This window comes from Mesoplodon densirostris, chromosome 8 (genome assembly GCF_025265405.1).
Source record: "Mesoplodon densirostris isolate mMesDen1 chromosome 8, mMesDen1 primary haplotype, whole genome shotgun sequence".
NCBI classification, from domain to species: domain Eukaryota; kingdom Metazoa; phylum Chordata; class Mammalia; order Artiodactyla; family Ziphiidae; genus Mesoplodon; species Mesoplodon densirostris.
The window spans coordinates 27,856,515-27,870,683 of NC_082668.1; the positions used below are offsets into that span (position 1 = coordinate 27,856,515).

Genomic DNA, 14,169 nt, shown 5'->3' on the forward strand with positions numbered 1-14,169 from the left:
TCCTGGGGTTCAGCTTTGGGTTTGACCCTGCCTCTGCATGTAGCTCGCCTGAGGACATCTGTTCTTCACTCAGACAGGACCGGGTTAATGTACCAGCTGATTATGGGCCTCTGGCTCACTCAGGCAAGGGGGAGGGAGGGGTACGGAATGCAGGGTGAGCCTGCAGCAGCAGAGGTTGACATGACATTGCAACAGTCTGAGGCACACCATATGTTCTCCCAGGGAAGTTGTCCCTGTATCACAGAACCCTGGCAGGGGCGGGCTGCACAGGCTCCCAGGAGGGGAGATGTGGATAGTGACCTATGCTTGCACACAGGCTTCTTGGTGGCTGCAGCAGCAGCGTTAGTGTTTCATGCCCATCTCTGGGGTCTGTGCTGATAGCCATGGCTCACACCCATCTCTGGAGCTCATTTAGGCAGTGCTCTGAATCCCCTCTCCTCACACACCCCAAAACAATGGTGTCTTGTTTCTTAGGCAGTTCCAGACTTTTTCCCGAATTCCCTCCCAGCTAGCTGTAGTACACTATCCCCCTTCAGGCTGTGTTCACACAGCCAACCCCAGTCCTCTCCCTCGGATCTGACCTCTGAAGCCCAAGCTTCAGCTCCCAGCTCCCACCCATCCCAGCAGGTGAGCAGACAAGCCTCTCAGTCTGGTGAGTGCTGGTCGGCACTGATCTTCTGTGCAGGAATCTCTCTGCTTTGCCCTCTGCACCCCTGTTGCTGTGCTCTCCTCTGTGGGTCTGAAGCTTCCCTCCCTCCCACCCCTGCCTCCACCAGTGAAGGGGTTTCCTAGTGTGTGGAAACTTTTCCTCCTTCACAGCTCCCTCCCAGAGGGGCAGGTTCCATCCCTATTCTTTTGTCTCTCTTTTTTCTTCTGCGCTACCCAGGTAGCTGGGGAGTTTCTTGCCTTTTCGGAAGTCTGAGGTCTTCTGCCAGCGTTCAGTAGATGTTCTATAGGAGTTGTTCCACATGTAGATGTATTTCTGATGTACTTATGGGGAGGAAGGTGATCTCTATGTCTTACTCCTCCACCATCTTGAAGGTCTCCCTCAGGTCTAACCCTTTTTTAAAACTCCAAGAGCAGTAATAAAATACAAACCCTGACCAGCCCTCTTCTGGGGCAGCACAACTATGTTTTCTCAAGTAAGACTAAAACTGATCTTTGTATTTACAATATTAAGAGTCAGAGACTACAAAGCAATGAGTTTTCCATATTGCCAACTCTTTGCCCCTGTCTACAGTCTTCTCCTTCTGGTTCCTGCTCTCTCTTTGTGTGGCTTTATGCACATGCTCACATCCATGCAGAGGGAATAGGGGAGAAGGTGTAGTGGGAGACATGGGAATGTGGTAAGAAGGTGAAAGAGGAAAGAGAAATATTACGTGCTCCTAAAGCAGAGGTTCTTACAAGCAGGGGTTCTTGTAGTAAAGGGAGTCTCCTTACTGTCATCTAAAAAGTCTTCCTCCTCATCCTCCTTTCTCAGTCTCCTCTTGGTCTCCTCATCATAAATGAGACCCAGCAGGTTGGCTGGGCTCTCACTTTCCCCATGGCACAGCTCATTCAACCGGACGCCAATTGCCTACCATGAAGAGAAGAAGAATGAAACAGCATGAGATACGTCAGACTGTAAAATAGGCTCTCACATTACAGAGGTCACCAGAAACCAATTAATGGGAACATTTTCAGTATAGGCCTCCTCTGTCTGCCACAGTGTTGTTATCACCATGTTTCATTTCCCAATGTGGGAACCCAGAGAGGGAAGGCACTGATGCTATCTCTAAGGTCACTATGTCTAAAGACTTTTAGGAAATGGAATAGCTTTTTTTATTCTCATACAAAACATTTTCTGAAAATATTTCTATTTCCTCAAAGGTCATCTATTTTATAGGTTTCACATGAGGGAGTATGCAGTTGTTTTTTGTTGTTGTTTTTTGTCATTTTTTGTTTGTTTTGTTTTGCAGTTGTTTCTAATGAAGGATTTTGCTGTAGTAAAAAATAAGAAGTCACAGTTCTTCAGAGTGTTTCTGATTATGCTATTTTATGAGAAAGGCACTATCATGCTAATGAGCTTGGAGATGGGCATGAATTCTGGAACTGCAATTTTATTTGTATCTGTCATCATATATGCAATCAATGACTTTCTTATAGACTTTGTTCCCCACCTCCATGATACACTATGAATGAGAAAGAAATACTATTCTTTTGATAGTGTACCCAACATCAACATTAGAAATATGATTTTTAATAAGTCAGCACATGGGCAATACTGGCTCTTACAAGGTATTCATAAAACCAACACTTAGTATCTGTTCTTCTGAATCATCATGTACTATTGTCTGATTTACCAAAAGGAATTTTCCAAAAGAAAAGACAAAATATGCTACCTCAATCTAATTCCTTTTACATTCCAATGAGAAATTGTTTGCAACAAAAGAGGAGATGCATGCTTAAGAAAGAGAGTCAAAAAGCTAAAATGAGCACTGAACGTAGAATTTGACAGTTTGGTTACCCTGTGCATTAATAAGAACAAAATTCCAGCTACTTTTATTTTTTCTTCCTATATCATCCTTTTCAAATATTTAGAAAAGTTACTACATTCTGGGCATTCAAGAGATTAGATTCACTACTGGAAACTGACAAAGATATGTCCAGAACACTTTAAATAAAAACACAAGTTGTTTGAACGTCTTGGCTATCTGAAAACAAAGGGGTCTGCTTAAACTCTGGAATTAAGTGGGGAGTAACAAAAACCACAAAAAAGAGAAAGAAAGCAGTGTAGAAAAATATCACAGCATCCTAAAATTTTAGCTGCTAACCTGAGAAGTTTTAAGCAAATAAAACAAAACATAAAAGCAAAAACCACCACCTCAACAAAAAGCCTTGTCCTGATGCTACTCTTTTGGAAATCCTCTCTAAGGAAGGAGATGTGGAATTATGAGTCTGGAGTGGAGCCAGCAGACTTAATAGTGAGATTCACAGGGGGGAAAAATCTACATCGAACCTCCCAGGACGCTGAAACCAAGCAATTTAAGTTAAACCCACAGTTCATAAAGCTTAAAAGGTTGCTCAAAAAATGAACTTGTCTGGGATAATACTAAATACCTAAATAATAATTTAGCACTCTGTCTCTTCTAAGATCAGAAAAGTGCCTTGGGAATATGTTTATTCCTTTTTCATTCATCAAATATTTATTAGGTGAGGTAATTTGTTATGTATTAAGTAAAAATAAAGTTGAATAAATTGTTACAGTACATCAGTATCTTTGTTTAATATGCCCTGGTAGATTATAAACCTTCATAAAGAAGGATCATTGTTAGGCACTTAGGAAAGTTAGGTTGAAAGACTTGCTCTAGGTTGCTCAGCAACCTTGAACACGGAGTCAAATAGGGTATCTGACTCTGTGTCTTGCTCTTTACTTCAAGGAGCTTACAGTCTATTGGGGAGGTAATAACATACCAAAATAACAGTGGTGTAAAAGACTGAAAGCACGTTATTTATTAGAACATGGAGAAATCAGATTCATTTCAGAGAATCATACAAAGTTTCATTCCTGTAGATTCTGAAGAATTGCTGTGTAGGCTAATGGGGAAGGGGAAAAGTGGATATTCCGGATGGAGAGCTTCAAAAGATCCATATTCAGGGAAATGCACTGACATGTTCAGAGACTGACAAATAAGCCAATTGGTTGAAGCACCATTTTATGAGAGGAAATAACGTGCCCGAGGGCTTGGAAAGGTAGATTGTGACTAGATCCTACAGTTCATGAAGCTGGACTTCATTTTGCATTCTGAAGAAGGATGGAAGGTACTTTCTGAGTGAGGGAGAGCCTTATCACTCATTCGAGGAACACTGTGATAGCTGCCTAACAATGCACAGAAAAATCATATACCCTTTCAAGAATTAATATAATAACATTACTATTGAACACCACTTAGATGCAAAGCATTGAGATAAATGTTCTTTAGATACATTAGCTCATTTGCCTTACCATCCGTAATCTTGGTGTGATTTGAACAAAGGTTGTGGAGAGAGCAGCAATGCCAGGCTAAGCAATTTGGGCTTTATCCCAAGGGAAAAGGAGGGCCACTGAAGCACTATAATGTGATTTGCATTTTAGCCTAATCACTCCGACAGCAGTTTGAAGAATGAATTGGAGGGAGGAAGTCTGGAGGCTGGGAGATAAGTATGAATGTTCTGTTTTAGATGGGCTATGCCAAAGAGAGATGATTTTACTGGCAGTGTGTAGGATGGGTCAGATGAGGGGAGATTGTGGGAGGAGACTAAATAGGAAAATACTTTAGTCATATAGATGAGAAGTAATGAAGTTCTGACCTAAAACGGCATCAGTAACATGGAAGAGGTGGAATCAATAAGAGAAGAAGGTTTGGAATATGTTCAAGGCTGTCATCTTAGATGATGGTGGTACTATTAATAAGAGTAGAAAATTCAAGAGGGGTTACAGATGGGGGTGTGTTTAAGTGGAGAGAAGGGTTTTATTTTGGTCAGATTGAGTTTCAGGGCATTGAGTGAATGCCTCCAAAGTACAGTTGGTGATGCTGGTCGGGGATCCAAAGAGTGCTATGGATAGAGGAGTGTGTGCCCCTGGCATACAGCTAACAGTTGTAAATACAGGAATAAATGTAATCCTGGTGCAGATTATACAGGAAGAAATTATAAGAGATGCTGAGAATGTTTGCATTTATAAGAAGGAAAGAGGCAGAGGACCAGGAAAAGAGACAGAAGAGATAATAATGTCTAACTTTGTAGATTAACTGGGAAGATTAAATGAATTATATTTATTTTCCCCTGAAATGTTTTGTTCAGTGCCTGGTACATAACGGATACTCAATAAATTGTCTCCCAAACAAATGAACAAACATAAACACAAAACTTCTTCACTTCCCTCAGCCTAATTTTTATAGAAGAAAATCAAAAGCTCACGTCTCCCCATTGGTAGAAGAGCTTGGCAGCGTTCCACTGCAGCTTCTGGTTCCGCTTGTTGCCCACAATGGGAGACCGTCCCCTGGAAAGGCCTTTCTTGGTGATATTCACATGATGCCCTTTCATCCACTCTGGCCAGTTGCCACGGTTGCAGCGGTAAACAAAACGGGCACATTCCAGGAACAGCGCTGCTCTGGCTACTACAGGCGCTTCCTGAGTAGGGTTGTTAAGGAAAGAGTAATGTAGGATTAACAAACAATGAAGTTGAACCTAAATTAAATGACTATGTACTCTTAGTTTGTTTTCGTCTCCGTATTTTGATTTAGTTTAGCCATATTTCCCAGCATAGTGTTAGCATGGTTACAATAGTAGTGGGAAATCTGGAAAATGAATCCATGAAGGCAAATTTGGGTATTGAAAAATTAGACATTTTAAGTAGGTTTCTGAGTTTTTCTCCTTTTGGAGAATATCAAGTAATTTCATGACTCTTTGCATATTTCAGAGACAGCTGGGATTTAAGTGTGAAATAATTTTTAATCAGAAGGTTTTAAATATGATGCTTTTTTTAAATCTAAAATTAACATGATGCAAACACATATTCAATTTCTAGAACTAGTCGTATGTTAACCAAGGGGGTCAGTAGGGATTTTGTTATGTAGGACCATCCACAAGCTCCAAGCAAGTGCAACTGCTCCCTTATTTTGGCTAGTAAGAAAAGGAAGAGCTTACTACATTAGGCTGAGTTGTGAGAGAAAACAGAGAATAAAATAGGGCCTGAAATGGAAAATAAACAAACAAATAAATAAATAAATTAGATTTAGTTAGTCTCTTTCCCCAATTTTTCATAAACAACAGACCAAATTCTGCTTAAATAGGCATGGTTTCAATTGAAAATGTTTGACAAAGAGGAAATTGCTTAACTGATAAGTGAAAAATAGAGCATTTCTTCAGGAAAATAAAAATATGGCTCCATCTTGTCAAGACGTGCTTGAAAAAATAAACAGCTTTTAGTTGATACCCAGAAACTGGTAAGAGTGAGATATCTACTGAACTCTTTATAAAAAAAAAAAAAAGATAATAATAAGGGAAGGAGTGTGAAGTTTCCCATAGGTCAACAGGTCGCAAAAAGGACATACATAAAAAATTCAGGGGCTTCCCTGGTGGCGCAGTGGTTGGGAGTCCGCCTGCCGATGCAGGACACAGGGGTTTGAGCCCTGGTCTGGGAAGATCCCACATGCCACGGAGCAGCTGGCCCCATGAGCCACAATTACTGAGCCTGCACGTCTGGAGCCTGTGCTCTGCAACAAGAGAGGCCGCGATAGTGAGAGGCCCGCGCACCGCGATGAGGAGTGGCCCCCACTTGCCACAACTAGAGAAAGCCCTCACACAGAAACGAAGACCCAACACAGCCATAAATAAAAAAATAAATAAAAATTAAAAAAAAATTCATTCATGCCAGTTAAAAAAATATACATCACAATATTAGCTATCACCTCAGTTACCTAATAACCATAGGTTGCTTAGTAAGCACACGTTTTCAAGTTGAAACCGTTTTCGTCATTCAAGCAATAGCATTTTTAACAATCCATCAATCCATAATGTTAAAATAGGGGTTAATATACAGAGAATATCAATACGTGCCAATAAGTTTTTATAAATTGTAATTCTTAATTATCATAACAACCCTGTGAAACAATATCTTCATTTTAATATTTTTTTTAAATGAGGTATAATTTTTCCACTATTGTATAGCTGGGAAGAAGTCGACACAGGATTCAATCTCAGGTCTCTCTCATGCCCAGATCTGTAGTAGTTCCTCTTTGGTATCTACGTTGTCTTAATTTATACTCATATAAGCCTTGGGAAAAGGTGATTTCTAGAATGCATGTAGAAAGTCACTGTTTACAAATGGGACAATTGGGACTTCCCTGGCGGTCCAGTGGTTAAGACTCCACGCTCCCATTGTAGGGGGTTCAGGTTCGATCCCTGGTTGTGAACTAAGATGCCACAGGCCGTGCAGCACAGCCAAAAATTTTTTTTAAAAAGGGGGGACAATAATGTCATATAATGTTATTTACTAAAACACAAATGTATAATCACATCATTTTCGCATTTATAATATATTATAGGCTCAATCTACCTCAGTCATCAATGAATAAAGATAACTGACATTCGTTATTTGGTTCACCTCTCTCTCTATCCCCATCTCAAGTGCTCTGTGGTCCAATTATGTCAAAGTGGTTAGTCTCCCAGATATGACATCTCATACATTTCCATGTGTTGTTTCCATGACTTGCAGAGCCTTTAAGCCCCTTTTCCATCTGGCAAATTTCCACTTTAAGCTTCAGTTTAGTTACCTCCTCCAAGAAGCCTTCCTTAATCCCTTCCTTCTTCAGGCAGAGTTGGCTACTTCATACTGTTGAGTACCACACTATCTCAAATACCCTGGATGATTCAAGTAAGTTAGCCCATTAAGCATTTTCTCATTGTCTAAAACTTAAATGAAACCATCAAGAATTCTAATAAGAAATTTATTTATGTTGGGACTTGATTTTACAAAGCATATGTTGTATTGTCATGACAAAGTTAATTTATGTGAAAAGGCAGAATACAAGATAAACTCAATGGTGAGACTCTATCATTAATAAAAGATGGACACTGGTGATGAGAAACTATCATCAACTGCACTGGTGCCAAGACTTGGCAGCAAGTCACAGGGATAGAAAGACTTTAGATTGCAAAGGGTCAGATGACTTTCTGTATCAAACCTATCATTACTGTGGTGCCATAATATACTGACTAAATATCTATACTCTCTTCTTGTATTAAATATTCATTTTACTAAACATCTCAGATATGCGAATCTGCATCTGGAAAGGCTGGAACATCTATCTCTAAAAACGAATGCCAGTCTGGAGGGCAAGGTGAGTGATGAAAATTTATTTTTAGCCTGTCACATTTGGACACATTTCCAATAAAAAACAATGGGATTCATTGCTTAATGATGGGAAGACAGAAACAACACTGCTGGAATAGCATTATGTTATGAACCCTGGCTCCTTCACAATGAACAAGGGTAAAACTTAACCTAACTCCAATGTATGGGGCAGAGGTGGGTTTTTTTTTCTTTTAATTGCTCTTAACTACTAGATGGCACTGAGAGGACTAACAGAAGATGAATAAAAAACCCAAATTGTGTTATGTAAGGTTTCCTATGTCGATTGGCTTGCCTTCTTTAGAAAATATGTTTTTATTTGGTTAGGAAGCTCAAGGCATTTTGAATGAAAAGTAATTTTAATTCTCTTCTCTGAAAAGCTTCTTATGATAAAACCCAGACATCATCAGTTATCGGCCCTAAGAAATCCTAATCTAAGTTGGGAAATAGCATTGAGATCATTATCAAAATAATTCCCATTAATTAACCATACAGCACAACATTAAAGGGAGGGTTGGTTATTATCTGATAAATTTGATCCATGTAAATTGGATCAAACCAGTAACTTTTGGAAATGTCACTGTTTGAATCAAGGGATGATGACATAGCGTGACTTAAATATTGCCTTCTTATTATAAGCCTCATAAATCTGGTGGGTGAAAGCACACTTGAGATGGCACTGAGTACTACCAATTTCTGGGGTATTGTAGTGTGTATGTTACTGTACAGAAAACAGAGGATACTGCTGCGGTACAAAGCTAAGTACTCAACTATGAATCCTAGTAGAAGATACTTAGCAACAAGTGTCAACTTCACACTGTGTGTGAAAGTATTCAAGGCAGTCTACTGTGGGTGTGGCTATGGGGAATTATCTTCCTTATTAAGTTCCTTTCAAAGCGTAAGTTAGAAAGTATTGATTTTAGGAGCAGGGTTATAGAATACCTTAGACAAAGGATTCTTCCTGGACTTAAAAGAAATTCAATTTTCCCTCTTTTGATGGAGCTTACCTCTTACAGCTCAGTCTTTCAAGTGCAATCTGAAGAAGCAGTGAAAAATGGAAGCAGGACAGAAGGGATAGGGATGAATTCACATCACAGAGAAAGACAGCACAAATGGAGAAAAAGGAATCAGAAGAATGCTGCATGGATGAAAAGAACCGCAGAGTATCAGAGGCATAGTTAAAAGTGAACATCTAAACAAAATTTAATACCATTGGTATACCAATTTTGCTGGTGGTCCTAAATGAAAAGTAGGCATATTTAAATTCTTTTTTATTAATATGTCTGCCAGATCACCTTTTTATGTTCCATAACACCACAGAGTGGCTTCAATTCTATTATGTCATAACTTCATAGTTCCCAGACAAGCAAGAATCAATTTTAACTAGGAAGATAAAGTGTTAGGTTGAACCTTATGGAATTTCTAAGTTTGAAGGTCAAAAATAGTAGAATATCATCAATTTCATATAGTTCAATTTTATATAAGGTGTTCTCTGCAATGGCTACAGAGCTGTCTAGTTAAAATTACAAAATGTCATGCATTATGCAGCATGGATTTCTCTAACATTCTACAGCTAGAAAACGTCAAGCATCAAGCTATTTTTCCTTGACTTCCTTTGGCATTTTCCTGTGTTATATAAGATCGTTATGTATATTGAATGTTTCCTTTATGAAAGTAAAGAAGAGAACTAGAATACTAATTCAAACAGCTGTGCTTTATTTTGCCTGGGGACCTAGAAAATATTGTTACCAAGGTATGATGGTTAATTGAAGGTTATAATTGCAATACATTCCTCTCCCTGAAGGACTGTATCTAAGCTTATTATGTGAGAAGAAACACTGACTGATCCTGAAAACTCATAACACAGGACAGGAACTAACTGGTTTTAAAAACTGAATATTTTATGTTGGTCCCTGGGGAATTACATAATATTTGTATTGCCTTAAAATAAAATATAAAACTCTTGCTGGTGCAAGATACCTATTTATTTAAAAACACTGGGAATAAGCAGTTATCTTGGTTCTTTGTATACAATGGAACCTCGTTTGCTAGAGGGCATGTGCTTGTGACTCAGTATTTATTACTTAGCTTGTATTGAATTCTCTGCCTGACTGAGATCATTAAGCAACTGACAGGCTGTCTCTGCCCCTGCCCATTTCTGCAGTAGCTGAGGGCAACAGAAATGATTCAGATGTCAGGCTAGAGGCAGGCATCATTGTTTAGTACACAGTCTGGCGGGGTAGTCATTTTAACACTTACTCAGATCATGCTAATATCTTGGGTAAGTGTTTTAAAAACCAAATGAGGACTCCTGTTTCTGACAATATGATGGATTAGGTGTGAAGACAAATAGCTTTTGGTTTAGACACCTAAAAATGCTAGATAAAATACCGCAATTTTTTTCACTTTGTTTTTGCTTTTGTTTCTAACATGAGATGATAGACCACTGGAGAACAGAAATTACAAGAAAGTGCAATTCTGGGGTGAAGGTAGGGAGAAAGGTGTGAACTAGTGTAGGAATATATGCCCCAAGGGTTTCTACTGACTGTGGCAAGACCAGAGTATGTGTTTTCAATGGGCCACATATTAAATGTCTGGGTCCAAAGTGGAGTGTGAGATCAGGCCATACACTCCTATATAAAACCAATATCCCAGGTGTGTGTCACTTTCATTGCATGAAAAATAAAATGATCTACCCCACAGAAGTAAGCTTGCATGACTAGTCTTGGCCCTGGGTAGAAAAGAAAAAAAAAAGAAAAAGAAAAAGTCTTAAATGAGAACTTCTAATCAAAATTCCACATTTTCATATAAGTTTGGAGTAGAATGGGCACTACTTTCATGCTCCTTGCACCCAAAAAGTAGTTAAAAAATGATCTTAGGTTGGTGATATTTTGAGGTGCCTGAGGAAAAGAAATGGAAATTCTCTCTGGAGGAATACTTTAAACTAGTGCTTCTCAAATCTTCAAATTTGAGTATGCATAAGAGTCACTTGAGTATGCATAAGAGAATATGGTTAAAATAGATTCTTTGGGCCCACTCCCAGAGGTTCTGATGCAGATGTTGCAGGGCCTGAAAATCTGCATTTCTAACATACTCACAGATGTTGCTAAAACTGCTGGTCCACTGAATAACACTGCTTCTAACACAGGTCTTAAAGAATCAGCACAGATAAAGTTTCAAGGAGTTAAGCTTATTAAAAATATGTTTTAAAAAATTCACCATGAATAAGAGTAGGAAGAAACAGCAAAGTGTAGAATCAGACCCTTTACAAAGACTGTGGCTATAGGAATCATAATGTATCAAATACATCTACAGATTAATGTGGGTATTGAAAGTAGAAGGAATTAGATTATCAAAGTTGACCATGTAGTTTTAAAACAAGAAATAGAACTTTTACAAGTAAAAAATGTTGTGCTTGAAATTTAAAACTCAACGGATAGATTAAAACAAAAATTGGATCAGTTTTTTCACCTTCAGCATTATTGGCCATTTTGGCCAGATAATTCTTTTTTGTGAAGTGTGCACTATGTATTATGAGATGTTTATCAGAATCTTTATTAACTACCAACTAGATGCAAATAGCAATTCCCAAGTCATGACAACCAAAAATTCCTCCAAACATTGCCAAATGTTCCCTGGTGGGCAAAGTTATCCCTGGTTAAGAACCATGAAATTAGATACAGGTGAAAAAAGAAAAAGTGAAATGGAAGAGAATTAGCCAGAATACAGCATAGAAAGAGATGAAGAAATGAAAAATATGAAAGAAGTTGTCAAAAACAAAGGATAAACTGAGAGGCTCTATCATGCATCTTTTCAGTTTACAGAAGGAAAAATTAGAGAAAATGTGAAAGACACAATCTTTGAAGAAATAACATTTGGAAACTTTCCAGAATAGACATAATATGCCAATTACATGATTCACAGGCTTAATGAAATATGAAATATAGGCTAGAAACTTTTTAGTGAAAGTGCAAAAGATCAACAATAAAGAGAAGGTATTAAAAGCAACTGGGAGAAGGAATTGGGGGAGACACATTACCTATAAAAGAATGTCAATTAAGCCAGAAGAGAAGGGGATAATATATTTGAAGTACAGAAAGAAAATGTTAGCCTATGATTCTAATTCTATCAAAGTATCTTTCAAGAATGAGACCAAAATAAAGACATTTTCAGTTAAACTGTGGCTGAGAGAGCTACTGCCAGTTGATCATCACCAAAGAAATGTCTGAAAGGTTTCCTTCAGGAGGATATAGATCTTAGAAAGGAATGTCTGAGATGCAAGGAGAAATGGTGAGCAAAGACTATGCTAAGATTTTGGGCAAATTTAAAAATCATTTTCCTAACAATCAATAAAAATAATGTCTACTTTATCAATGTTAAAACAAAAATAAGAGAGAACTAAATCCTGAACAATAATTGGGGTTAAAACCCTCTACAGTCTTTTACTGTTTGAAAGAAGAATAAAGATATTCATTAAATTTAGACTTTGTTGAGTTAAATATGCATGCAATTTTAAAAAACATAAATAGAATAATTTTAAAACTGATAAAGAAAAATGAATAAAACAAAGCTAAATCAAACCAAAGCAAGAGAAATAAAACAAAATTCAACACTATTTGAAAGAAGGCATGAAATAATGAATATACAATGAAATAATGAAAAATGAAATAATGAAAAAATGAAATAATGAAACATATAAAATGAAATAATGAAAAAATGTGGTAAGTAGGCAGAAGAAGACAGAAGTGAATCTATATAAGTAATCATAATCTGTGCAAATGTACTAAATTTTCTAGGGAAAAAAAGTGACTAAAATGTTATAAAAATTCAAATACTTGCTTTTTACAAGACACATACCTAAAACACAAAGATGTAGAAAAGTTGAAAGGAAAGGACTGGCAAAAAGACCAGACCAATGCTAATAAAACTGTTTCAGCTGTATTATTATCAAAGAAAAATATATCTTACATACGCTAGAAATAAACTGGGTCACTAGATAGTGATAAAAGGTTCATAGCACCAGATACTTGTCATACTTCTAAACGATCTGCCTCTAAATCAATAAAACAGAAATTGCTGGAACTACGAAATAAATGGACAAGTTTGTCATCACAGAGGAGATTTTTAACACAACTTAGTGTTTGACAGATCAAGTAGTGAGGGGTAAAAATAATAATATAGAAGACTTGAATATAAAACACTGCACCCTGATGGACCTACAGGGTATTATGCTAAGTGAAATAAGATGGAAAAATCTGTATGATTTTACTGATATGTGGAACCTAAAAAACAAAAAAAATGAACAAACAAAGTGAAACAGACTCACAGATACAGAGAATAAGCTAGTGGTTGCCAGAGGTGGGGATGGGAGGTTGAGGGGGGAACAGGGTTTGGGTAAAATACGTGAAGGGCATTTAAGGTTTCATACTTCCAGTTATAAAATAAATAAGTCACTGGGATATAATATACAGTAAAGGGAATACAGTCAATAATATTATAATAACTTTGTATGACAAAGTTGACAGATAGTTACTAGACTTACCGTGATCAATTCATAATGTATATAAATGCCAAATCACTGTGTTGTACACCTGAAATTAATATAATATTGTATGTCAACTATACTTCAATTAAAAAAAAAAGGAAAGAAAAGCCTCTGTGTTGTGCCCAACAACTGGAGAATGCACATTCTTTTCAACTACACATGGAACATTTACAAAAATTAATAATGCTCTAGTTCATGAAGCAAGTTTAAATTAATTCCAAAGAATCTATCTGAAAATGAAGTTAGAAATCAATAACAAATGGATACCTAACAAAACTCTGAAATTTATAAAATTGAACCACACACACTCGTACATATTTCATAACCCATGGAAAAGGAAACCATTAAATAAATTAAAAAGGACTTAAAAATAAATTGTAACATAAATACTACTTATCAAAATTTATGATGTAATTGAAGGAGTACTTAGAGGGAAATGAATAGCTAAATGCTCAGTTTTTGAGCAGAAAAAAATAAAAGTATGAGCTAAGCAATCAACTAATAAGTTAAAATAATAAGACAATGAATTCAAAGCAAGAAGGAGGAAAGAATAAAAATAAGGGCAGGATATACTCAATATTTTGTAATAACCTATAAGGGAAAAGAATCTGAAAAAGAATATTATATATGTATGTGTATTTATAACTGAATCACTTTGCTGTACACCTAAAACTACCACAACATTGTAAATCAACTATACTTCAATAAAAACAACAAGGGCAGGAATTAATGAATTAGAGAACGAGATACA

At 37.1% G+C, this 14,169-nt stretch overlaps 1 protein-coding gene across 3 annotated transcripts in view; it reads right to left on the bottom strand.

Moving 5' to 3' along the window:
• Positions 1–14,169, bottom strand: part of UNC80 (unc-80 homolog, NALCN channel complex subunit) — a 239,604-nt gene that overhangs the window by 129,545 nt on the left and 95,890 nt on the right. For all 3 annotated transcript variants that reach the window (XM_060106372.1, XM_060106370.1, XM_060106371.1), the window contains exons 23-24: positions 4,939–5,151; positions 1,441–1,576 (exon numbers count right to left, since the gene is read on the bottom strand). In XM_060106372.1, the coding sequence (XP_059962355.1) occupies positions 1,441–1,576; positions 4,939–5,151 (349 nt within the window). The remainder of the gene's footprint in view (positions 1–1,440; positions 1,577–4,938; positions 5,152–14,169) is intronic.